Genomic DNA, 9,243 nt, shown 5'->3' with positions numbered 1-9,243 from the left:
CAAAAGGCAACACCTTAAAATTATCTTTCCTTTTTTGTCATACATATGTATTTCTAAAACTAATTTGTGTTCTTTTGTTTTCCTATTTCGTCCTTAAAACTTAAAAACTATGTCTGTGCGTGTAGGTTGATGGTAAAACAATTAAGGCTCAGATATGGGATACAGCTGGTCAAGAACGTTATCGTGCTATTACTTCAGCTTATTATCGTGGCGCTGTTGGTGCTTTGCTTGTATATGACATTGCCAAGCATTTGACATACGAGAATGTCGATCGGTGGTTGCGAGAATTACGTGATCATGCCGATCAAAATATTGTTATTATGTTGGTGGGTAATAAATCGGATCTAAGACATTTAAGATCCGTACCCACGGATGAGGCGAAATTATTTGCCGAACGTAATGGCTTAAGTTTCATTGAAACTTCAGCGTTAGATTCTACTAATGTTGAAACTGCATTCCAGAATATACTCACAGGTAAGAATAAGATTGCTTTAAAAATTGTTGTTTTAATCGAAATTTACTAATGTTTTGTATTATTGTTGGTAGAAATTTATCGTATTGTTTCTCAAAAACAAATACGTGATCCTCCGGAAGGTGATGTTATTCGTCCTGGCAATGATGTACCCATTGATATTAAGCCGACTGTTACTAATGATGTACGCAAACAGTGCTGTCAGTGACCGCCTTATAGCTGCCCCCACAACAACAACAACAATTATTACACCTTTAATCAACAACAACAACAGAAACACGCTAAAAGCCCATGTTATCTTTTAAATATAATTTCCATTATTATTCTCTAAGAAGCTGTTATTTAGTGTGACAACAACTATGAAAACAAAAACTACAACAACAATCCAACTATAATAATCCACAACAAAAGCTTTCTTATAATGTAACATCCTTTTTGAAGGCTTTAAAACAAAATAAGAAACAAAAAAAGCTTCTTTTTTTTAAAAACAAAAAAACTGATTCTTTTTTTTAAATAATTTAAATTATTTCTCCTTTTTCTCTTCTTTAATTAAATTAAAATAAATTTATCCAAAATATAGCAAACTTTTCCTTTTCAAGAAGAAAACTTAAACAAATTATTATATTATAGTATATGAAAGAAAACAACAAATCAAAACAAAACAAAACAAGTTTTTAAGCAAAAGTTTCATATTTTTATTTCAAAGAAATTCCTTTTTTTTATTTATGCTCGCTGCTGGCTTTTTTTAACTCAATTTATTTTACTTTTTCATGTTTGTTTAATAATTTCTAAGTTTTTATTTAAAAAATCATCGCCAACCAACATCCAAAACCTAACTATTATTTTCGCTGATAATTCGTTTCGTTAAAAAATCTTTTAACGATATTTTTTTTATTGTCTTTATATTGATTTGCTATATAGTTCAGTTAAAAAAAAATACTTTTTTGATTTAGTTTTGCCTTTTAATAACATTTTTTTTATAATTTTATAATATAAATTTAATATTTTTACATTTTAAATTTATAAAACAACAACAAACAAGATAAGAAATTAAAAAAAAAGCAAAAAATATATAATATTAAATTAAAAATTAAAGTATATATATATTTGCGCGTAATTTAAAGAAAAAATAACAAAAAAATAAAATTTAAATATAATTTCAAATGAAATAAAAATTAAAATTTTGAACAATTAAAAAAAACAGGGGCTTTTTGTTTATAGAAATGAAAACAAGTTTTTTAGGGCGGGTTTCTTACTACTTAGTTAAACTAGGCTTAACTTGCTGTTAGATTAAACTCGCAACAAATTTAGGTAAACTTTAACCGATGATTATGTTTTTCTCAGTTATTGATTTAAGTTCAGTTAACTCTGTTAGTATTGCCAACTTTTCACTCAAAAACAATAAACAGCTGTTTTTTGCAATTAATACTATTGTAAAATGAAAAAATTTTGGAAATTTTTAAATAAACAATAATAAATAAAACAAAACAAATCAGAATATTGCCATTTACTTAAAATATTAAGTTTTTGTTCTTCTTTTGTAATCATTGTTTGTAACTAAAGTTTAATTGGCCAATAATACTCAGTTAAACTAAGATAATAAGTAACGTTACTGTTTACTAAAAAACTCACATAACATATATTAAACTAGGTTTAAACAATGAATGTAGATTATCTTTATTTGAAAAACTCGCCCTAAGTACCTTTACTGATTACTGAAAAACATGAAACATATATTAAACCAGGTTTAACCAAAGAATGAAGATTAGCTCTATCAGAAAAACCCGCCCTTAATGTAGTGTATATGATCCATTCTGGTCTAGTCAACTGTTAAAAGGACTATAGTATTATCTGTAGTCTGGACTATAATCTAGGCAATAGTTTGGACCATAGTCTAGACTCTAGAGTCTAGTACAGCATACATAATATAATTATTAAACTAGCCGCTTAATAAACACATTTAGGTTGCCAGAGTATTTATGAAAACGAACGTTCAGTTATTCAAACATTGACTACAACTGAACATACACCACAAATCTACAAGAGAAAAAACCAAATTAACTAAACATACTTTAAAATTTTGACATTTCACGTGTTACTCTTTTGTTTTGATTTCGCTTTTTCATAGAAAAAACACGCGGTGCAACATTTAAATTCTTTTTTTTAACACTAAATTAATTTATATTTAAACTATAAAATGGGAAAAACTAAAAAGAAACATCCTAAAAAACGTACCGCTGCCTTTAAGGAAAGTGAACCAAGTGAATTGGTTGAGGCACCACATTCCTTTATCATACATCGCGGTCTATCCTGTCCGTATATAACGGATTTAACTTTAGATTTTCGTCGTATTATGGAACCCTTTACGGCCAGTGAATTGAAAGAAAAGAAAATGAATCGTATTAAGGATTTTGTGGCTGTTAGTAGTTTCTTCCATGTCTCACATATGGGGATTTTCAATAAGGCCGCCACACAATTGTCCTTTAAAGTTTTGAGGCTGCCGCGCGGACCCACATTGACATTTAAAGTGCATCAATTTACGTTGGCACGGGATGTTATCTCGCAAAATAAGAAACAATTTGTGGATGAAGATATTTTCAAGCATTCACCTTTGGTGGTGATGAATAATTTTACAGGGGATGGTAAACATTTAAAATTGATGGCATCTACATTTCAGAACATGTTTCCAGCTATAAATTTGGCAGAGGTGAGGATAGTAAACTAAATAATGATAAATTGTTATCAATAAAAAGAAAATTTATATTTAAGGTCAATATTGCCACTATCAGAAGATGTGTGTTGTTTTCTTATAATCCTCAAACGAGTTTAGTGGAAATGCGTCATTATTCTATACAAGTGGTACCCGTTGGATTAACTAAGGGTGTTAAGAAATTGGTCATGGGTAAAATACCCAATTTGGCAAAATGTGAAGATATTGCTGATTTTATAATGCAGTAAGTTTAATTTAAATGAAAGTTATTTTTTAAACGATTAATTTATTAAAATTTAATTAATTTATAGAGATGGCAATGTCTCCGAATCAGAAGCTGAAGACGATGAAAATTCACAAGTAGTTTTGCCTCAAACTCTCAAGCGTAAAGGTAATTTGGAAAATAACAAGTCAGCTGTACAACTGTATGAAATAGGTCCCCGTATGACCATGCAATTGATGAAAATTGAGGAAGGTTTATTAACTGGTGAGGTACTCTACCACGATCATATTGTTAAGACAGAGGAAGAGAAGGAAGAGCTACGTAAAATGATTGAAAAGAAACAAAAACTTAAGGAACAACGTAAAAAACAACAGAATGAAAATCGTGCTAAAAAACTAAAGGAATTGGAAAAGAAAAATAAAAATTCACAACAAAGTTCTGCAGCAGCAGCCGCAGCAGAGGGAGGAGAAGAAGAAAATAACTACAGCGATTTGGAAGATGATGCTGTTTACTATAAGGAAGAAGTGGGCGAGGAACCTGATGAAGAATTATTCAAATCTACAGAACCTGCCAGCCGTAAGAGACCAAAACTACCACACAGTTTAAAGAATCATAAAAAACCTAAGTTGGAAAAGAAGGATTCCTTCTCTAAAGATAAAAACAGCTTTAAGGACAAAAAGTTTGGCGGTAAAGATAAGAAAGGTGGTTTTAAGAACGGTTTTAAAGAAAAGAAATCTTTTAAATTTAATAAAAGAAAATAAACCACAAATTTTATCACTTAAATTTAGTTTTTTTATTATAAATACAAATATTTATGTAAATAAATTTTTGAAAGTTTCATTTAACCAAACATTTTTTGTACCATACCCTTGTATTGGGCATTACTGTTCTTCCAACTATCTTTTGTCTTCTGATACAAATTGGCAAATTCTTTTTTATCCTTAAAATCAACGACTTTCTCTATGGTCTTTTGGGCTAATTCATATTCGTGCATGTGATAATAGGCCATGGCACGACGATAAATACTTTTCTCCGAGGGCGCATTCAAAGTGTCCACAAAGCTGGTTTGATACAGTACATCATCGTAACGTTTTTCATTGAGTAGACAAGCAGCCAAATTGGTTTGTATTTGTATGAATAGCTCTTGCATATCTTTGCCAGCTACACCATCTCGTTTTTTGGTTAAACCCTCGAAATTCTTATAGGATATTAAACACTTGGCCGCTTTGGCAAAGTATTCATGGGCGAATATGGGATATTTTTTGAACATTTTCACTCCATTCTCTTTGTATTTAGAAGCCAATTCATACATTTCTGGTACGGTTAACTGTTGTATGCCTTTGGTTTGTTTTATTTCCTGTAAAGTTAAGACTATTTTTACGTCCTCTCCGGGAGTTTTAGTTTTTATGGTACACTCTGCAGTTTCACCCAACATCATTTGCTGCACCAAGATTTCCAAATAATAATCAATTGGCGTGAGTGCACTGCCCATTTCCATAATTTGATCTTTGTTTAGAGTGTTTGCATCTAACCATTGAGTCTCCCTGTCCTTGAGATTCTCCACTTTTTCAACATTAATAATCACTTTAGCCACTTGATGGGGCTTTTCTACTTTTGTAAATTCCAGCGCCTGCACTTTTTTGTATAAACCTTTGCGTTCGAGTTTCCATTCGGTGCCTACATACCATTCCATTTTGTGTACCATTTTGAGGAAATTATTTTAATTTTAAAAGGTTTTAAGTATTTTGTTGTTTGTTTTCTTTCGTCAGTTTAGGTTTTTGCAAATTTCTCGTATTTTCTACGGTAAATATATACAAATATGGCATCACTTGGTTTTTTAGATAGAGATGTGTTATTTTCGATTACTTAAATCAAAAATATTTGTTATTAAAAAATATATTTTTAATAGAATTTTACCAAAATTTTATTTCTAAAGCCATCTCACTTATCTTTAATCACTAATATGTCTCAGGAGGGTGAAGCGTATACACATTAATAATATAAAATAGTTCTTGTGAGTTAAAAAATATAAATCTTGTGAAAATGAGTTGTATAACGAGAAATATGAAGAAAATAGTATTCACGAATACAATTTCCTTCTCTGGAAGATAATCTTGAATTTTAAACAATTTGTTTTCAAAATCGAACTTTTAAAACTCCCTGATTACGGCTTAATTTAAAATCGTTAAAAATTTTAAAACTTAGCCGGCTTATAGTCGATTTTAAGACGCCGCCGACATTTTCAGTGTCAACCGCCTTCGACAATGTGAGTTATTTTTTTACTTCAAACACTTTGTGTTTGCAGCAAACACGAGATACGAAAAATACATTGCTGTTTGACAAACCACAGTTTCCTAGGTCGTCAAACAAATGTATTTTAAAAGGGACATCAAACAAAATCTGTTTGAAGGAAAAATTCTGCAATTTTAAGCCGCCGCCGACATTTTCAGTGTCAACCGCCGTCGACATTGCGTTGCGGTGGGGTCTGACCGGCTTCTTTGTTATTTCCAAACTACAAAAAGTTATCTTTTAAAACATGCACCAACGGAACTTATAACAATTCTAAAAAAAATATTACAAACTCGCAAAGTAACAATGACTTCATCTATTAAACGTGGCGCATTTATAGTTTTTGAGGGATGTGATCGTTGTGGCAAATCCACACAATCACGTCTATTAGTGGAGCATTTACAAAAGTCTGCGATACCGGTAAAACACATGGTATTCCCCGAACGTACCTCGGATATAGGAAAGCTTATTAATGGTTATTTGACAAATAAACAAGATTTAAATGATGAAACTATACACTTGCTGTTTGCCGCCAATAGATGGGAACATAAAAATGAAATATTGAAATTATTAAAATCTGGTACTACTTTAGTAGTAGATCGTTACTCGTATTCGGGTATAGTGTATAGTGCGGCCAAGGGTATGTCTTTGGAATGGTGTAAGAGTCCTGAAAATGGTTTGCCTAGACCAGATATTGTGTTCTATTTAAAGGCTGAAGCAGATGCTTTACTGGATCGTGGCAATTATGGCGAAGAACGTTATGAGAAGAGAGAATTTCAAATAAAAGTTGCCAAAATGTTTGAAGATATTTATGTGAAGGAGAAAGAGTATTGGTATCAAATTGATGCTCAGCAAAATCCCGAGGATATACATGCAAAAATTAAGGAAAAATTTGAGGAAGTTTTAAGACAGGCGCAGACAAATGATGTAAACAAATTAAAATGGTAAATACTAGTTAGTTAGTCTCTAGTAAGTGATTATCATATAAAATCTGTATGCTTAACATTAAGTTTAAAATGCAAGTATTATATTTAATAATTGTTATAAATTATGAAAATTATTTTTAAATTGTAAAATTTAATTTTTTTTCAATTTGTATTTTGGATTAAAAGAGCAAATTAATTGACAGGATAAATAATATATTTTATTAATAAGTTTCTTCCAGTAGCTCTAGTTGCAGGTTTTACACACAATTTGTTTGTAATTAATTCGCATTAAAACCTCTAGTACTGGAACAGATCAGATACAGAGTATATAAAATAGTAATATAATAGTGTAAGGTTAAATTTGTATAATAAATAAAATGATATATATTCGATATATGTTAAAATATAATAAAAAAATAAATACATGCATAAAATATTCATTGTTATCAAAATCTTTATTCCAAAATATGAGTCGTCTTAGGGCCGCCACATTTTGTTACAGTTTTAGCTATTTCCGATAATTGTTTATAATGTGATAGCTGTTGTGCTGCTGTAGCATTTCGTAGATTTGTACGGCATCTTTCATTAGCCTGATAACACCAGGCTTTTGTCATATTTAGTTCCAAATGAGCAGTGGCTAGTTTCTTTTCTACCGCTCGACTGGCACGTGATAATACCACAACCATTGTAAAGATATCAATGGCGGCATTAGCCAATCTGTTAAGAATATTCTGTTCGTTTATAATATTTTTGCCATATTTGATGAGTAGAGCCTCCACTGTCTGGCCAAATAAGTCTATACACTCGGCGGTAGCTTGGCCATGAGCTTGTAACTCGTTTACTATAAAAGGTGATAAATTGGTGCCGCCTATGCCCACTGTTGTGGCAGCACGTCGTGAAGCTTCTTTAAATATTAAACCCAAATTAGCGGCAGGATTTTTAAAGGCCTTTTGTAATTCTTTTAAATGGGAACCAGCATATTGTATACCCGTTAATGACACAAATAATCTTAAAATATCATTAGTTCCCTCAAAGATTCTAAAAATGCGTAAATCTCTTAAAACCCTTTCCAAACCAGCTTCTTTCATATAACCCATGCCGCCAAGTATTTGTATGGCTTCATCGCATACATACCAGGCTGCCTCGGAGGCAAATACTTTTGATATGGCCGCCTCTAAGTGATAATCTTGGCTGCCAGCATCCATATTTTGTGAAATGGTAAAAGCCATTGATTCTGTTACATATTGTAACATACTCATGTATGCCAACTTTTCCTTTATGCCCTCATATTCTTTCAGTTTTTTACCAAATTGTATACGATTATTTACATGATCCACTGCCTTTTCTATGCAATATTTCATGCTGCCCGATAATATGGCTCCCATACCATAGCGGCCAGTATTTAATATATTCATGGCAACCTTAAAGCCTTCTCCTTCTTCGCCCAAAACATTTTCCACCGGAACTTTAACATTATCTAGATAGATTTCTGTGGTACTAGAGGCATTAATACCCATTTTCTTTTCCGGTGGACCATTAGTTAAGCCACCAAAAGCTCTTTCTACTATAAAAGCTGTAACTTTATCCCTTTTCTTTCCTGTTGCCTGATCCACAATTTCAGTTTGTGCAAACAAAGTAAAAATATCAGCAAAACCACCATTGGATATCCAAATTTTGGTGCCATTCAATATATAATGTTTACCATCAGCCGATTTTACCGCTTTACATTTAATAGAACTGGCATCGGAACCAGCACTAGCTTCTGTTAAAGCAAAAGCAGCATATACTCTACCGGTAGTTACTTGTGGCAAATATTTGGCTTTTTGCTCATGAGTGCCATATAATAAGATACCCTTGAATCCTATACTTTGATGGGCTCCCAAAGTGATGGCCAAACCCAAATCATTGTAACCCACTATTTGTCCCAAACGTCCATATTGTGTATTATTAATACCCAAACCGCCATATTCCTGAGGAACTTGAGCAGCAAAACAACCCAATTCCCACAATTGTTCCAAAGCTAAATCATCTGTTTTAGAATTTTCATCACTTTTGGCCGGATCATTATATTCTTTATAGAATCTTAAAATTGGTTCTTTTAAGCTTTTAGTAACATCTTTATCCTCCGGACTTAGAACATCGGGATAAGGAAAAACTTGTGCTGCTACTAAATTACCCCGAAATATATTGGCCATAAAAGAGGCATTTGTTTTAGTGTCTTCTTTAGCTTCATGTTGTTCTCTAGTCCTGGGCAAAGCAGCTGAGGAGTAACGCAGTAAATTTGGAGTTTTAGTTGCAATCAACACTTGTTTAGTAATTTTAAACATTTTCTTAAAGTTTTCCTTAATTTGTAAAGAAAAATTATTGTCTTTTGTTTGGATGGGATGTGATTGGACTTTGTTCACTTCTTGCCACACACAAATCTTCTTTATTAATCTTTTATTATAGCGTACAGTGCTGCCGGAGAAAAGTAATTTGGATAATCCAGTCAAGTAAGTGTTTAATTTTAGATGAAAAAAACGTTGCTTTGAAATATATATAAAATGGTCTGGTTGTTTAAAATGATCAATTAAAGAATTATCAAAGTTAAAGGTTACAGAAATGTTACTTTTATTCGTAATTT

The 9,243-nt window shown here is 31.7% G+C and overlaps 5 protein-coding genes across 6 annotated transcripts in view; 3 read left to right on the top strand and 2 right to left on the bottom strand.

Moving 5' to 3' along the window:
- LOC111683087 (ras-related protein Rab-11A) overlaps positions 1–954 on the top strand; it is an 11,192-nt gene extending 10,238 nt beyond the window's left edge. For both annotated transcript variants that reach the window (XM_023445120.2, XM_046949561.1), the window contains 2 exons: positions 126–474; positions 547–954. In XM_023445120.2, the coding sequence (XP_023300888.1) occupies positions 126–474; positions 547–680 (483 nt within the window). In that variant the 3' untranslated portion in view covers positions 681–954. The remainder of the gene's footprint in view (positions 1–125; positions 475–546) is intronic.
- A 1,631-nt stretch (positions 955–2,585) lies between these two features.
- LOC111683097 (protein Peter pan) lies at positions 2,586–4,188 on the top strand. The gene is made up of 3 exons (XM_023445131.2): positions 2,586–3,179; positions 3,242–3,426; positions 3,494–4,188. The coding sequence occupies exons 1-3, from the start codon at positions 2,670–2,672 to the stop codon at positions 4,164–4,166; spliced, it is 1,368 nt and encodes a 455-aa protein (XP_023300899.1). The 5' UTR covers positions 2,586–2,669; the 3' UTR covers positions 4,167–4,188.
- On the bottom strand, positions 4,175–5,191 carry LOC111683104 (peptidyl-prolyl cis-trans isomerase CPR6). The gene has a single exon (XM_023445138.2). It carries the CDS (start codon positions 5,108–5,110, stop codon positions 4,247–4,249), a length of 864 nt encoding a protein of 287 aa, XP_023300906.2. The 5' UTR covers positions 5,111–5,191; the 3' UTR covers positions 4,175–4,246.
- Positions 5,192–5,923: 732 nt separating this feature from the next.
- Positions 5,924–7,056, top strand: LOC111683084 (thymidylate kinase). Its single transcript, XM_023445115.2, has one exon. It carries the CDS (start codon positions 6,001–6,003, stop codon positions 6,640–6,642), a length of 642 nt encoding a protein of 213 aa, XP_023300883.2. The 5' UTR covers positions 5,924–6,000; the 3' UTR covers positions 6,643–7,056.
- LOC111683083 (very long-chain specific acyl-CoA dehydrogenase, mitochondrial-like) lies at positions 6,817–9,071 on the bottom strand. Its single transcript, XM_046950829.1, has one exon. The coding sequence runs from the start codon at positions 8,945–8,947 to the stop codon at positions 7,076–7,078; it is 1,872 nt and encodes a 623-aa protein (XP_046806785.1). The 5' UTR covers positions 8,948–9,071; the 3' UTR covers positions 6,817–7,075.
- Between the last annotated feature and the right edge of the window lie 172 nt (positions 9,072–9,243).

The sequence above is a fragment of the Lucilia cuprina genome, chromosome 4 (genome assembly GCF_022045245.1).
Source record: "Lucilia cuprina isolate Lc7/37 chromosome 4, ASM2204524v1, whole genome shotgun sequence".
Taxonomy (NCBI): Eukaryota; Metazoa; Arthropoda; class Insecta; order Diptera; family Calliphoridae; genus Lucilia; species Lucilia cuprina.
The sequence above is the reverse complement of the archived record's forward strand: the minus strand, read 5'-3'. Positions and strand labels throughout refer to the sequence as shown.

What these genes read in the sequence shown, in the direction of transcription:
- LOC111683084 (XM_023445115.2), top strand. Translation starts at nt 6,001, where the DNA reads ATGACTTCATCTATTAAACGTGGCGCATTTATAGTTTTTGAGGGATGT.
- LOC111683083 (XM_046950829.1), bottom strand. Translation starts at nt 8,947, where the DNA reads ATGTTTAAAATTACTAAACAAGTGTTGATTGCAACTAAAACTCCAAAT.
- LOC111683097 (XM_023445131.2), top strand. Translation starts at nt 2,670, where the DNA reads ATGGGAAAAACTAAAAAGAAACATCCTAAAAAACGTACCGCTGCCTTT. An exon ending in CAGCTATAAATTTGGCAGAG is followed by an intron (nt 3,180 to 3,241) that starts GTGAGGATAGTA and finishes TTTATATTTAAG; the next exon opens with GTCAATATTGCCACTATCAG. An exon ending in ATTGCTGATTTTATAATGCA is followed by an intron (nt 3,427 to 3,493) that starts GTAAGTTTAATT and finishes ATTAATTTATAG; the next exon opens with AGATGGCAATGTCTCCGAAT.
- LOC111683104 (XM_023445138.2), bottom strand. Translation starts at nt 5,110, where the DNA reads ATGGTACACAAAATGGAATGGTATGTAGGCACCGAATGGAAACTCGAA.